The 15,884-nt window shown below is 53.8% G+C and overlaps 1 protein-coding gene across 1 annotated transcript in view; it reads right to left on the bottom strand.

Annotated features, from left to right (window-relative positions):
• TTLL6 (tubulin tyrosine ligase like 6) overlaps positions 1-9,664 on the bottom strand; it is a 33,471-nt gene extending 23,807 nt beyond the window's left edge. Inside the window, exons 1-6 of the mRNA XM_055132789.1 lie at positions 9,161-9,664; positions 7,694-7,812; positions 7,388-7,518; positions 5,262-5,418; positions 4,261-4,404; positions 3,704-3,789 (exon numbers count right to left, since the gene is read on the bottom strand). Coding sequence (XP_054988764.1) covers positions 3,704-3,789; positions 4,261-4,404; positions 5,262-5,418; positions 7,388-7,518; positions 7,694-7,714 — 539 coding nt within the window. The 5' untranslated portion in view covers positions 7,715-7,812; positions 9,161-9,664. The remainder of the gene's footprint in view (positions 1-3,703; positions 3,790-4,260; positions 4,405-5,261; positions 5,419-7,387; positions 7,519-7,693; positions 7,813-9,160) is intronic.
• Between the last annotated feature and the right edge of the window lie 6,220 nt (positions 9,665-15,884).

The following is a 15,884-nucleotide window of genomic DNA, read 5'->3' as shown; positions in this document are numbered from 1 at the left end:
GGGAGGGAACAGGAGGAAAGATGGGAAGGAGGAAGAGGAAAAGAAGAAAGGCAAAGGGAGGGTGAGCAGGAAGAACTCAGCAATATGAGAAGCTCCTGCAAGGCCTGGGCCCCATCTAACCCTCGAGGGGTCACGGCACAAGCAGGGAGACGTGATAAGCAGATGCACGGGGCAAAGAGCACAAGGACAAAGGTGGAAAGATACTCCCATCTCACAGCTGGTTCCCGGAGAGAGAAACCAACCGTTTCATCTCAGAGAAGATGGAACGGAGAAGACGGGTCTCACCCACTCTGCAGTGATCAGGCGGCTGGACCAACACCTAGAATCCGATCAGAGAAGGCAACGCGGAAGCTTAGAAAGACAAAAGAAGGGCCTTCAAGAGTGTCCTTCCATGATTTCGGTGGGAACTAAGCATGTGAGGCCTGTACAGTGAGTGTAAACAAAAGAGCGTTCTAGACTACCCAGGAGCAAATAGCCCAGGCAGTACTGTCTAGTGGTTAGGGGAATAGACTTGGGAGCTCAAGGGCTGAGGGAGGTTTGAATTCCAGCTCTACAACCTCCCATCTCTAGAAACTTGGCCAAGTCACTGAATATTTAAGCATTTTAGTTTTCTAAAATACAAAATCACGGGGCTGAAGCAATAGCACAGCGGGTAGAGCATTTGCCTTGCACGTGGCTGACCCGGGTTCAATTCCCAGCATCCCATATGGTCCCTTGAGCATCGCCAGGAGTAATTCCTGAGTGCAGAGCAGGAGGAACCCCTGTGCATCACCGGGTATGACCCAAAAAGAAAAAAAAAAGCAAAATCAGAATGATAATCATACTTGGTGGTGGTAGTGGTGAAAGTGCTGGTGATGCTGGCGATGGCAGTGGTGGCACTGGTGGTGACGACTATTGGTGTTGGCTATAAAGGTGATGGGGGCGATGGTGGTAGTAAAAGGATGGGAACTAAATGAGTTATATACATTGCTTAGTACAGTCTGGCATACAGCAAGAGAGGGGCTCAATAAGTTAAAAGCTGGCTCTTAGAGTGGTAGCGATAGTGCAAAATTGGGTCTGATCAAGTTACTGTTGGGTTAGTGGAGCTTTAGTAGCATTTGAACTTACTGCTCTAGGCACCTATGAGCACACTGGTTTCCTGAGCGTGAGAGCAATGAGAATTCAGGATGATGATCTGACAGCATATATGCTCTGAGTATATCGTATACACTCGCGTGGGAGATACATGAAGTCTGTGCATACACATCATCTCAAAAGATCCTGACAGCCTCTCTTTGAGGTGGGCCTGTGGGGGTCAACTTTGAATACTTTATTTCGAAGACGAGAGAGAGAGGTTCAGAGAGGTCAAGCAGAAGCCCCTGAAGCAGGGCAGTGGGCACAATTGTGAGGCTGGAGGGAACTCTGGGTCTGGTGCAGGGGACACATGAAGGATTCAGTGCCTCTCTGGAGGGGGAGGCATCCCAGAGGACCCAGATGTGCCAGTCCTGTAGAGCAGAGGGGAAGGATACAGAAGTTGGGCAGAAGGAACTCGGGGGAGAGAGGCAAGACTAGTGAGGAAGCAAATAACTGCTAGAGGTGAAGGTGGGGTGGGGGGAGGAGAGCAGAATGCTGAGGCCAGGCCTGGGGCGCCAGAGAGGTGATGGGTAGGAAGAGGCCGGAGGTGAGGAGCTGGAGGACTGAAGAACACACCACACCCACACCCTAGCCCTGGGCCTCACATTTGCTCTGCCACCGCCCAAACCTGCTGAGGAGGTATTCAGTTCTCTCAAAGGAGGGAGACGGGCCCACTGACCCCACACCCTCACACGGAGGGGCTCCCCGCACAGCCATGAGCATCTCACAGGAAGCTCCCAAGTGGGTGTCTCACGTCTCTCATTTTCCAGACCAAGAGCTGGGGACTCAGGGACACTTCAGCAGTGAGAGTTGGAGCCTCAATGAACAGGCCACAGGCAGGGGGGTGGGCTGGCCCCGCACCCCAGGCAATGCCAGCTGAGGACGAGGGAGGGCTGTGGCCAAGAAAGGTCGCCGGAGTCTTCTGAAAAGGCAAGATGGTCTTCTCCCGGCCTGACACAGCCCCTGGGAGGCTTGTCCTAGTCCTGTTTCCGCTGCGTCTCTGGAACTCTGTCCCCCAGGGAGGAAGGCTCCCTGAAGCCAAAAGGTCCCTCAAAGCCTGGGGCAGGAGGAAGCGCAGCGGCTGCAGAGCCTGGGAAGTCCCATCGTCTTGGCCAGCATCAGCCTCCAGGTCTGGGGCATTGGGCAACTAACATGGACCTCTCAGAAATGAACTCTCTCACCCACCTCCCAGCTCGTCACCTGACAAGGGCCGTTATCCCGCCTTTGCCAATGTGCTGCGAAGACTCGGTAGGAAAACACACATCAAAGCACCCAGACCAGCTCCTTAGCCCCCACCACCGTTAGGAAACTCCAGAAATGCCTCTTCTTGCTTTTCCTCCTCTCCACCACTTTTTTTTTTCCTTTTTGGTAGAGGGAGCACCCAAGCAGTGCTTAGGGGTCCCAAGCCAGATTTGTCAACACTTGGGTCCTGAGATGCGGCACTGCTCAAATCCAGTGCTGGGGACCACCACGGCTCCACCCAGCAGTGCTCAGGAGAACGTGAGGCACATAGGGATCAAACTTAACGTTCTTGGATACGTAAGACATACGTCTCAGACCCCTGAGTCAGGTCCCTGGCCCTCTCTTGCCCCTTCGGCCTGGTCCTATTCATTCACACCATTCACGTCCCCCTTCTCTTTTCTTTTCTTTTTCTTTGGCTTTCTCGGTCACATTCTGGAATGCTGCTCAGAGGTCACTCCTGGCTCTGCACTCAGGAATCACTCCTGGTGGTGCTCAGGGAACCATATGCGATGCTGGGGGTTGAACCCGGATCGGCCGCGTGCAAGGCAAATGCCCTCCCCGCTGTACTATCATTTCAGCCCTGACTTCCCCCCTCTCTTAAAATCCACGAGGGACAGGCTAGACGGCAACGTGAGTGGAGACATCACATGGGGAGTCACGGCCGGGCGGGCTTCGCATGTCGCCTCCTTCTGGGGAAGATGAAAGGGCTCTGGCCCCAGGGCCACATGTCACACGGCACACCAGATCCGGGTGACACATAGTTTGAGAATCTCTATTAGAGTAACATGTGTGGTGCTCCCCTGTCCCAAACAAAGGCCATGGAACAAACTATGAGGCACAGCCTTCTCTCCTGCCAGACTCATGATCAGCAAATATCAGTTGGTTTGGAGATGCTGGAAGGCACAACTGTAATAAAAGTCTGCTTTGGGATGTGTGTGTTTGTGCATGTGTGTGGGGGGTGTGCATATGTGCGTGTTTGTGCATGTATGTGCACATGTATGTGTTCATGGTTGTGTGCATGTGTGTGTTCATGCATGTTGTGTGTGCATGTGTGTGCATATGCGTGTGCGTGTGTATGTGTGTGTGTGTGTGTGTGTGTGTGTGTGTGTGTGTGTGTCCTGCTGGGGAAACAGTTTGTTTCACTTCCTCTCAACCTCCTCGGGTTTACGATGTGGCCTTCTTTTAATGATTAACAGCCAGCAGGCAGAAATGAAAGAGACTATGCAGGGTTCAGAGTTAGAGAAAGAGTTCGTGGGACCACATGCCCCAAGATGGCACCCCCGCGGCAGTGTCTCCGGGACAGCTGAGGCGGTGGGGACTGGAAAGCGAGGGGAAGCCACAGCCTTACCTCTTGCTGCCAGAGTGGTCATCTTGGATGAAATTGGAGCTGTGCTTGTTTATGGAATAATTGGTCAGGTGCATGCAGATATCGTCCTGGGGAAAGAGACACAAGCCTGTGGGCCCAGAGGGAGGCAAAGCCTCCTGCTTGGCTCGGGGCCTCCACAGCCTCCAGGCTGGCCGAGGGAAAGAAAGGGGGTGTCAGAGGGCTGCTCACGCTGGCAAAACAGGAAGCAGGAGGGGTGTCCTGCAGCTCCTCCTGACTGGACGGTGGCCTCAGGGATCAGGGGAAGCATGGGGGCATCCCCAACCTGGCAGAGTCCCAGACTCCCTTCTCTCTAGCTATGTGGCTTGGGACAAGTCCTTTATCTGATTTGGGTTTAATTTCTTCACCAGTCAAGTGGAGGGACTGACCCCCGTTTCTGAGGGCTCTTGGGAGGGTCTAATGACAAAATAACTGCAGCCCGACTCAACAGAGAATGGGGTCCCCACGCCCCCGGTCTGGAGCAGGTGAATCGAGCTAGTCTTCATCCTGCAAAGGTTGGGGAACAAGCTCCCGGAGCTCACCAGGTTGTCTGTGCAGGGGTGGGAGTAGGAGGTTGTGGCGAAGCGGGCCAGCCCCTCGTTGTACACAAAAATCCGGAGGGGGTCACAGGAGGTCATCAGCACGTAAATCCGAAGGTCAAACTTGAATCCATCGATGATGAAGGGCTGGGGAAGAGAAGACATTCACACACAAGCGTCCAGGAGAACTGGACAGCCACGCTGGCCCATCTCTGGCTCGTCATCGTGGCATGGTGGAGGGCAGCTCCCATGGGGTCTGCTGTCACAGGGCTGAGGCTTGGCTGGGGGTGCGGGCTCGGTGACCCCCAGGTGACTGCAGAAGTTAATATAGCACTGGGCCCTCGGCTCCCTGGTCCCTTGGAGGCACAGAGCAGCCCGGCCGAGCGCCCTCCTGGTTGAAGGCCATGTCCCTCTCCAGAAGCACCAGTGTCACAATTTGGCAAGAGACCCCCGCCCCCAACACTGCTGACCTGCATACTAGCAGGTGTCTCCCTACACTGGGCCTGATCAATGTTGCTCAAATGGGGGCCCTAAGGCAGCCCCCAGGGTATTTCCCAAATTTCATCAATGGAAAGGCCATTGCGAGGTCAGCCAGCAGGACAGGGAGACTACAGGAAAGAGACAGATTGGGAAAAGACTGAGAAACACCAGGCTAGACTGCTGTGACCTCTGATCTACAGCCAAGGAGAAAAGTAACTGCCCTTTTCTCTCCTGAGTGCCCCACCCCTGAATCAGGTGTGGCTGCCACCTTTGTTGCTGGCCCCAGTTGCCATCTGTCGGAGGCAAGGTAAGGCCAGAGCAACTGACAAGAACAGGACGGTGGTGGACTCTGGCCGGGGGACCCAGCCCATCCCTGGAAAGAAGGTGTGGTCTGACAAAGGTCGGAGGAAGGCAGGAGCCAGGACTCGGCCCCACCCGGCCCTCTCGCCCACCCTCCCTCCCTCATTTCACATCCCGTCCCTGTGCAGCTGGAGCTGGGGGTGCTGTCTGCGATGAGGAAGTACCTTTGAAATATAGAGCTGACAGATCATGTCCTCCCCCGGTTTGATTTCTTTCACTGTCCGCGTGATGAATATACCTCTCCCCTGGCAGCCCGAGTCTGGCTTGCAAATGTAGGTCTTACTTTTTCTGGACCTGCTGTAGTTCTGCAGATCTCCCCAGCTAGCAGAAAGGGAGGGAACAAGAGAAACCTTTAGCTGGAGAGTGCCGTGACATTTACAACAACAAAGAGGGTGTAAGAGGAAGCAATGGTACAGTGGCTGGGGTGCTCGCCTTGCATAGGCCCCCCCCCAGCCCCGCCAGGAGTGATCCCTGAGCACAGAGCCAGGAGTAAGCCCTGAGAACTGCCGGTGTGTCCCCCAAACCACCACCGCAACAAAAAGGACATCGAGTGGAACAGCACCTGTGAAACTCACAGAGGCAGGGAGGCCAGCAAGGGAAGACAGCGTCACACACAGGGCGTTTGGGAGGGATCTCAGTCCTGATTATTTTTGGGGAGGGAGGGTTCTCCCAAACAGTGCTCAGGGGTCCCCTAGGCCACTCCCAATGATACACAACCAACCAGACCTAATAGTTCCTTGCTCAGCTCGGTTATGCTTTGTGCTTTGACTGTGTGTTTTGGACTGTGCTATTTGGACCCTGGGGCCTCCTGGCCACCTCTGGTCATGCTCAGGGGCCTCCAGGGGCTGCCAACAGTGCTCTGGAGGCCATGTGGGGCTATCTACCTGGATTCCAATGCACACCTGGCATGTGTCTCTGACCACTGAACTATCTCATTGGCCCCCAGGTGTTGGCTGTTCATCAGGCAATACCATTTACCAGTTCTGTAGCCCTTTGTCAGGATGTGACCTCACTGTGCCTCCATCCCACCTCGCATGGTGGTCAGTCACCCAACACTGTGGCATCGAGGTGGGGTTCCATGCACACCCAACAGGAATAGCAAGATGCCAGTTGTTTGGCTTTCTGGGTTTGCAGTTGGAAGATCTGGAGTTGGGGTTTTGGCCTAAGCCCTGACAAAGGATGAAATCTAGGCAGCTAGTGTGAGAGGGCAGACACTGCATTGAGGGTATTTCATTTTTTTTCTTTAATTTTTTAAATGGATCTTTGTGAGACACAGTTACAGACTTAGAAACTTGCGTGATTACGTTTCAGTCATACAATGATGGAGTACCCATCCCTTCACCAGTGCCCATTCTCCACCACCAGTGTTTCCAGTATCCCTCCCCCCACCCACCCCACGACCCACCCCCCCTCCGTCTCTGCGGCAGGCATATTCCATTTTACTTTCTCTCTCCTTTTGGATGTTACATTTGCAATATAGGTACTAAATGGCCATCATGTTCGGTCCATGGTCTACTTTCTGAGGGTACTCTAAAGAAAGGCTATTCAAAAAAAAAAAACAACAATATAATGATTGTAAGTCATCTGTCTATTCTTCCTACTTGATGTTTTATTTTGCCTTCTTGCCACATCCAACTGTGCTCAGGGTTTATCCTGGCTCTATGCTCAGGGATCACTCCTGGCAAGGCTTGGGGGACCCTATAGAAGAAGGGCCAGGGGCTGGAGTGATAGCACAACGGGTAGGGCGTTTGCCTTGCACGTGGCTGACCCGGGTTCAATTCCCAGCATCCCATATGGTCCCCTGAGCACCGCCAGGAGTAATTCCTGAGTGCAGAGCCAGGAGTAACCCCTGTGCATTGCCAGGTGTGACCCAAAAAGCAAACATAAATAAATAAATAAATAAATAAATAAATAAATAAATAAATAAATAAATAAAAATAAGGGCCAGAGCTGAAATTCCTGCTTTGCAGGCCAGAAGCTTGGGCTGTAGCCCTGACACTGCCCGCCCCTCCCCGCCCTCAGGCACTACCAGGAGGGACCTCCGAAGCACTGATGCTCAATAGCTTTCAGAACCAAATCTGACCCAAAAGGCTGGCCCAGACCCCAAGACATCCCAGCCCCTCAGTGTCACCTCACTTTCTTTCTCAACTCTAGAGCAAGATGAAGGTGGGGGGAAAGAGGGAGACAGATGGGAGTGCAGAGAGGAAGGGAAAGTAGCAACCACAGAACCAAGGGCAGGAGGGGAAAACGGGGATGGTGAGGAGAGAAGGGGGCGCAGGCAGGCACTCACTCGACAGGAAGACACCAGGTCCTGGGGAAAAAGTGGAAATCTTTCGGGAACATCTTCAACATGCGGTTCATATTCCTGGCTAGTAAGTCCTTGCGGCAGATTTCATTCATCCCCGGGAAGTGATTGATTTTCTGCGAGGGAGGGCAGGATTTGTGAATACGGTGGGAGGAGGGGGAGGGGTACCCCAGAAGCTCCCTTGGGGGACAATCGTACACGTGGTGTAGGGGGAGCTGATACCACACAATCATACAAGGGTAGGGGAGCTGGTGCCGCACACATTCCGAGCACCAGCTGCAACCCAGATACCTGGTAACTTTTCATCTCCATCACGCGCTCCAGTGACACCGAGAAGTCGGTCCAGTAGAGGGTCCAGTCATCGTTTTCCCCGCCCTCCCGAAGGCCATACTGCTGGGCCGCTCTCCGCACTGCACGGAGGAACCAGAGAGGCCTTTAGCCCAGCGAGCCGAGGCGAGCAGGTGGAGGGGAGGTACCTAGGGGCTCCCAAGCACTGAAGCCAGACACCTTGGCTTACTGGAGCCAGAAGGCCACCCTTGCCAGAAAAGGGAGGGGGAGCGAGCCTGGAGGGCTGCGGAAGAACACAGTTCTAGGGGCTAGAGAGACGGTTCAATGGGCTGGGCACACACAGCTTCGCAATGCTGCGGCAGGCCGGGATACGTCCCCCAAGCACTGCCCAATCCCCCAGGCACAGAGCCAGGAGTAGACCCCAAGCAATACCAGGCCCGGCCCCCCAAAGAACATGATCCTGGTGATCCCCATGGTTTATCGGAAATAAACTGCCCACCGAGGCTTCCCCTGGCCTGGAAGCCAGCCTCTGGCTGCCCGCCAGACACAGCCCTTGCCTGTTCGGGGAATACAAACTAAGCCTTCACATCAGTCTGAGTCAGGCTTAATTAGGGAGCTACATTGACAGGAAAAAGAAAATTTAACAAGGTATTTCAACACCACAGATGTCACATCCTTCGTGCCCTGTCTCTGTTGGTTTTTTTTTTTTAATGGCCGGAGCTGACTCTGATGCAAACCCAGATGCCTTCCAGCACCAAGAAGGAAGCCGAGACTCAGGCGCAGCCTCCTAACCCACGACTGGACAAATGACAACACTGGGCTCCATGGCACGAGGCAGATCTTGTGGGGTGGGGTGGGGGCTCCCGCGTGCAGTGTGGGCTGCAAAGAGCCACTAACTCCAGCCGCAGTGGCTCCCGGCCGCCCCTCCACAGGGCTCACGAGAAGAGCCAGAGCCCCAGCGTGTGGTCCGGGCCGTGGCCTTCTGGGCATGAGGCTCCTGCAAATCTGTGTTTCATTTGTTTTGTGGCCATACCCAGCAGTGCTGGGGGCTGGGTGGGCGGGGGATGGAACCTGGGTGCGAGGCGAGCACCTTACCCGCTGTCCTATCTCTCTGACCCTCACAGAGATAGGTGGGCTGGAAGGAGACAAAACCAAGATTGAAGACACCCCCTTGTCACCCCAAAGAAGAGACTACCATGAGGCGGGTGGGGCAAGAGCACAGCAGATAAGTGTTTGCCTCGCACGTGGTTGACCGGGTTCGATCCCCAGCATCCCAGAGGGTCCCCCAAGCACCCCCAGAAATGATTCCTGAGTGCAGAGGAGTAACCCCTGGGGCCCCTGAGTATCATGAGGTGTGACCCAAAAAAACAAATTAAAAAGAAAAAAAAAGATAGCTAAAGTGACCCTTTCCAAGGCCTGGAGGCCACACCAGGGGTGCCCTTACGCAGGTCCCCTGATACAGCTGCTTACCACTCTCATAGCGGCAGTTGGATAGGTTGATCACCAATCATCTGGAAAAGAGAAGAAGGAAAGCAGCAAGACAGAGACAGGCACCTGCCAGGGCGAGCGTCTCCAGAAACAGCCCGTCCCTGGGTGGGGCTGCCGAAACCTGCTGCCCTCCCTCCTCGAGGACTCGGACCCCAGGAGGGAGCAGCAGGAGGTATGGCGGTGGTGGCTAATTCTGCTTTGCCACTTCACCTCCCCTATCCTTTCTCCCACTGGTCTGTCCTGATGGGAATTTAAAGCTTTGGCCCAAATTCTCAGTGCTGTCTCTTTCTCTGCCCCTCACTCAAGGAGGCTGAGTTAGACAAGATTTCAGACATGGGTCAGCGTGAGGACAGATTCAAAGCAGAGCAAGGAAGGAACATTAATCGAGCATTAAACAAGAACTGGAGACCAAGGGGCTGGAGCCATAGCACAGCAGGTAAGGTGGTTGCTTTGCACGCAGCCAACCCAGGGTCGATCCCCAGCATCCCATATGGTCCCCAGAGCACCACCAGGAGTAATTCCTGAATGCAGAGCCAGGAGTAACCCCTGTGCATCGCCGGGTGTGACCCCAAAAAGAGTTAAAAAAAAAAAGAACTGGGGATCAGGGGCCGAAGGGATAGTACAGCAGATAGGACATTTGCCTTGCACATGGCTAACCCAGGTTTCATCCCCAGCACCCCCTATCATCCCCTGAGCACACTCAGGAGTGATTCCTGAGTGTAGAACCAGGAGTAAACCCTGAGCACCACAAAGTGTGGTCCCCAAACCAAAAAATAACAACAGCAAACACTGGGGAGCTGGAGAGAGAGCCCAATGCACCGGCACAGGCTTTGCATAAAGGATAACTGGCACCTCATGGTCCCCAGAGCCAGGAGCAACCCCTGAGCACTGAATCAGGAGTAATCTCTGCATACCGTTGGATGTGGCAAAAAAAAAAAAAAAAGAATGCAGAGGCTGCAGTCTGCTCCTGAGAGATCTGTGAGCTTCAGTACTTCTATTATAGTTAAAGGGCACGAAATTCCCAGGACAGTTGCACGCTCTTAAAACAAGGAAATCATCTCTCCCCACCTCCCATTTTAACCCCCCCTTTTTTTCCAAGATACTCTAAACACAAATTGAGCAAAGATTTGGAGCAAGGAGTGATTATAGGTTGACACCCCCTCCCCACAATCTAGTTCTATGAAACATCACGCAAAGTAGATGCCTCTAGAAACCTCACGGGGTGCTTCTTGACTGTCTCCACCCAGTTTTCCTCAGGCCCCTCCGTCCCCGTCGCCTCACCTAGCCAAGCCCCTTCCTTCCCTCCAGGCCCCTCCTGCGGTAACCGACACAGACCCCCCACGCGCCGTCCTCCAATCCTAACCTCTTTTTCTTCCTCTTCTTCTTGCCTTGCGGCTGGCCATTCTGAAGCTCTCTTTGCACCCCCGAATTCTCTTTCACAAAAGCCAGGGTGACCTCGTTCAGGTCTTCCGAGAAAAGGATGTCCTTCTCCTCTGAGTCTGTCCCTTCCCGGCCTTTCAGAAGCATGCACTGGGGCTGCTTCCAGGCCTGGGTGGAGGCTCTGGGGAAATACCAGCCGCCCCTGGGGAAGAGGGCAGAGGGGAAGGCAGTTACTTGGCTCTGCCTGCAGGGGGATCCCCTCCTTTGTGCATGGGGGTGGTGGACCCCAGCTCTGCCACCCGGCCGCAGGGAGCCGACTCCTAAAGGCCCCCCACCACCTCCCTGGTTGGCGAGAGCGCCGGGAAGGGGCCGATCCCACCTTCTGTCACGCACTCTGACCTCGGAGACTCACTCAGCCAACCCTGGCCTTGGTTTCTCCCCTCTGGGGTTCTCAGGAGCACGCTGAGAGGCGATGCACCTCGCTGCCAGGTAAACAATCTTATTATTAAAGCGAGAGGCTGAGTGTCTGGAGACGGGGCTCGGAACCAAGCCCAGAGCCTGCTGGGCTCGGGGAGGCAGTCCCCCGGGGCAGGGAGGCGCGGGGAGGAGCTCGGTTAACTGTCTCGCCTCTGCTGCCCCGACCTCGCACTGTAGGAGTGAATGTGGACTGGGGAGTGGGGCCCCAGAAACCAGCGGGCTGACTGCTGGTGGAGCAGGAGAGAACCCCGCCCTAGAAAAGCTACAATGTCCCTTCCCCATCCCACTCAGAATCAAAAGAGCAGATAGGGAAAGATCTTCAAGTCTTCTACAAATTTCTCATCCTCACTCACCCCTCCACCCCCCCCACCCCTTCTCCAGTCAGTTTAACTTTTTTTTTTTTTTGCTTTTTGGGTCACACCTGGCGATGCACAGGGATTACTCCTGGCTTTGTGCTCAGGAATTACTCCTGGCGGTGCTAGGGGACCATATGGGATGCTGGGAATTGAACCCAGGTTGGCTGCATGCAAGGCAAACACCCTACCCGCTGTGCTATTGCTCCAGCCCACCTCCAGTCATTTTAATCACTGCTGGGAATTTCTAATTGTTTTTTTTAAGTCTGTTGGTCTGTCTGCTTGGAGGCCCACACCCGGCAATGCTCAGGAATTACTCCTGGCTCTGCGCTCAGGAATGGCTTGGGGACCATAAGGGACACCGGGAGGCAGATGCCCTACCTGCTGTGCTCTCACGCCAGCCCCTATGTTTTCATGGTTTTCACGGCTCTGCCTCACTCATTCTCAGGAATGTGCTGAGAAAGCCTCTGGGTAACCCAGGCTGCTCCAGCCAATTCCCTGGTCCTTCTTGCTCCCAGTGCCTTTGGAGCTTTTTTGACTGTGAAGACAGTTTTCTGGTTTCTCCCTCCTCCCTCCTCACCACCAATAATCCAGACAACCTCTTTACTAAGTCAGTCTCTTCTCTCCCTTGATGCCTGCTACTCACTACTTGATCTTGCCTCAAAAGTTATTTTTTTAAGATAGCACAGCAGGTAGGGTGCTTACCTTGCTCATGGCTGACCTGGTTTTGATCCCCAGCACCCCATAAGACCTCCCCAACCCCCCTGCCAAGAGTGATCTTTGAGCACATCTGGGTGTGGCTCCAAACAACCCCCCCCCAAAAAAAAACGAAATGCTCTTTTCATATATTAAGTGTGGGGTTTTCTGTTTGTTTTGTTTTTGTTTTTTAACTGAGGGCAGAGGGGCTGGTTATTTTCTTAAATTCTACCTCCAGAGCCAGGATTATGGGGTTCCTGAATAGAAAAAAGTATGTGGCTTTCGGAGACTTATTTATTTCGATCATGTTGTTTCCCAGGGGAATTCCAGCACCTGGGACTACTCTTGGCGATGTGCAATTATAGCAGCTTCTTGAGAGTCCAGTCATCTCTGGGGCATCCCAGCCCGGCTACACCCAAACACGCCGGCTCCCGACGGCTCGACATGAGTCTACCCTCACTGCACCTTCCCATCACTCTCTGGCCCATCCCAAAGGCAGAGCTGGGGGTAGGAGCCCCTCTATTCAGAGGCTCCGAGTAAATAATTACAAAATGAGCCCGGTGTGGGTACAGTTCTCCAGGCTTTCTCGAGCCTATACTGTCTCCTTGAGGATTCACAGGCAGCCTTGTGAGAGGGAGGGCGGAATGATTCAAGTCAGCCACGGCCTGTTCCGTGGGACTCTCTCTAGTGATGACAGCCGCATCCCACTGAAGGGGGAGGGAGGGCACCGTGCAGCTCACCAGGGGAACAGGCACATTCTCAGCCAAGGTCATGAGGACTAACATCCGAGGCCAGAACGACAGTACAGCGGGTAGGTTGTTTATCTTGCATGCGACCGACCTGGGTTCGAGCCCAGACATCCCATATGGTCCCCTAAGCACTTCCAGGAGTGATTCCTGAGTGCAGAGCCAGGAGTAACACCCCCCCCACACACACACACAGGTGCAGCCCCCTCTGCCAAAAAAGAGAACTAAGATCCAAGGAATCTGGGCCTTCAACTTCTCCCCCCTTCCAGGGAAACGCCCGTTCCACTCCCTCCCAGGGCAGCCCATAGTCTCCTGTGTACCAAGCCCAGAGCAGTGGCCCTGCTCCCCTCCCAGGAACGTTCACGCAAGCCAGGGGACGGAACTGACCCTGATGCCGTCCTCTGGAGACTGGAGTTGTCTTGGTTCATTTTCGAGTCCTTGCCCAAGTACGAGTAAGTCATGGCTCTTTTTGTCGACCTCAAAGAGAAGAGGGGGAAATACAATAGGTCCAGTCCTGTGTGGCTGGACAGGAGGGACAGGGCAAGGCACTGGCCTAACGGGCAGCGGCCCTCGGATTTGATCCTTGGCACCCCGTCTGTCCCCCTGAACTCACCTGGAGTGATCTCTGAGCGCAGAGCTAGGAGTGAGCCTTGAGCATCACTGGGTGTGGGGCCAAAACAAAACAAAATTCTGGTTGTTTCTGCACAAGAGAGTGTTCCGCATAGAGCCTGAAGCCTGAAAGGAACCAGCTCACCATGGGCCTTCCCCGAATTCAAGGGGACCCGCGACACCAGAGCCGCTTGATGGCATGGAGTCAAGTGCCAGATATCACACACCAGTGACTATTTTGGCTTTATGTTGTCACTACCCCGCCCCTCCCCTCAGCTTTCTGGTTGCTGCTGAGCCCACCCAAAGGCCATACCCTGCTCGCTCCTCTCCCCAGCGCCTGTGAAAGAATCTATTTGTCACAGGTCAGCCGGCAGCCTGGCTCTGACCTGTGGAAACAGGGTCCAGCCGATGCTCTTGTTACAGTCAAGTAATTGAAGGCAATTAAAGAAAGGAAAATGTAGGCTGCTGAGAAATATCCAGATTTTCGTCTCTTTTTGGAAAGCACACCCCCCTGGCGCCATTCTCGCAACCAGCAGAAGGGAGCTGTGACTCCCTCTCAGGTCACTCCAGAGAAGCTCCGCAACAAGTGCTCTCCTGCTGTTCCTTTCCCAGGGCAGCACTCGGAGAGGGAACACTGTCTTCTTTATTTCTTTTTGTGGACTTAGGCCACAGTCTTGTGAAGCTCTTTGCTCCTGGGGGATGTGGTATTAGGGATCGAACCAGGGTTGAGGGTTGGCCACGTACAAGGAAAGCCCCTTAGCCCCTGTACTCTCTCTCCAGCCCTTCTCTCTCTCCCTCCCTCTCTCTCTCTATCTCTTACAAGGCTGTTTAGCATTAGGTTTTAGTCATAGTGTCCCAACACCCATCCCTCCACCAGTATACATTTCCCAGCACCAGGTCCCCAGTTTCTCTCCCATCATCCTCTCAAGAGCATTCGCCTTTCATGCAGCTGACCTGTGTTCGATTCCTCTGCCCCTCTCGGAGAGCCTGGCAAGTTACCGAGAGTATCACGCCCACATGGCAGAGCCTGGCAAGCTACCGGTGGCATATTGGATAGGCCAAAAACAGTAACAATAAGTCTCACATTGAAAGACGTTACTGGTACCCGCTCAAACAAATCGATGAACAATGGAATGACAGTGACAGTGACAGGTGACAGTGACATCCTCTCAGCATCCCTCTTTCTCCCTCCCTCTCTCTCTCTCTTTCTCTCACTCTTTCCCTCTTCCTTCCCTCCCTCTATCTTACTGCTTACTCCTGTCTCTGTGCTCAGGGGTCATTTTGGCTCAAATCCAGGTCAACCACATGCTCTCTACCTGCTGTACTAATTCTCTCTCTCTCTGTGTCTCTCTGTCTCTCTCTCTCTGTAGAACTGGCATTTGGACACAGGCTTCATACACGCAAGGTCTGTCCTCCACTGCAATTCCACTTCCCTGGCGCTGTGCGTAGATTTCCACACGCCCACAGCATTTCTCTTGTTTGGCCCCTGCCTGGCTCCACAAACATCGGGTTTACTTAAGACTATCTTTGGTCTCCAAGTAGCAACGACTTTCAGAAGAACAAGCATTAGACCCGGCCTTGCTGGCCTCGTGTGGCTCTCCCAGACTTCTCCCCAGGCTCGGCAACTCCTTCCTCTCACCTGGGGTTCCCAGCCACTCTCCTGCCTAACGGTTGGTTGTCAAAAACAGACTCGTTGCCTTGAGGAATCAAAGGAGAGGCAAGTGGTTCAAAGGACAACACCAAGGGGATCACAGCCTGGAGGAGGATGCTCGGACACAACTGAAACTCTTGTTAAGTGACAGCGGACTTGGAGGGCTTGGATGGCAGATTCCGTAGTCCGGGGGGCCTAGATTTAAAACCTAGCTCTGGGCCCTAGAGAGATTCGGACAGGAGATAAGGTGCTTGTCTTGCATCCTTTGGTCCTGGCTGGAATCCCCAGCACTGCATATGATCCCCTAAGCACCACCAGGGGTACCTCCTGAGCCCAGTCAGAAATAGACCCTGAGCATCCCTAAGTGAAGCATCAAAACTTTAAGCCAAAACCAAAACAATAAAACTCAATTCTGCCCCACAACTTAGTTACATGACTTCAGGCAATCTTCATTTCTTTTTTATTTTTTTTTTCTTTGGTGGAGATGTGGCAGGGGGGTGGGATTTTGGGCAGCCCATATCTGGCAGTGTGATTAAGGGCTCTTTCCGGCTTAGTGCTCAGGGAGTCCTACCTAGCAATGCTCTGTGCTGGGAGGTACAAGGATGAAGCTGGGCCTGCTGTACCAGGAGCCGCATCCTGCCCAGTGAGCTCTCACTCCGGCCCATGGGCAATTTGCCTCACCTCCTTCTACCTTAGTCTTCTCTTCATCAAACGGTTTCCCCAGTGATGGAAATGAGATGTGTTCACTCTTTTGAGTAATGCTTAGCACAGTGGCTAGCATGCAGCAAGCGCTT

The sequence above is a fragment of the Sorex araneus genome, chromosome 3 (genome assembly GCF_027595985.1).
Source record: "Sorex araneus isolate mSorAra2 chromosome 3, mSorAra2.pri, whole genome shotgun sequence".
In the NCBI taxonomy this organism is placed as follows: domain Eukaryota; kingdom Metazoa; phylum Chordata; class Mammalia; order Eulipotyphla; family Soricidae; genus Sorex; species Sorex araneus.
Note: the sequence above shows the minus strand (reverse complement) of the source record. Positions and strands in the feature narration are given on the sequence as shown.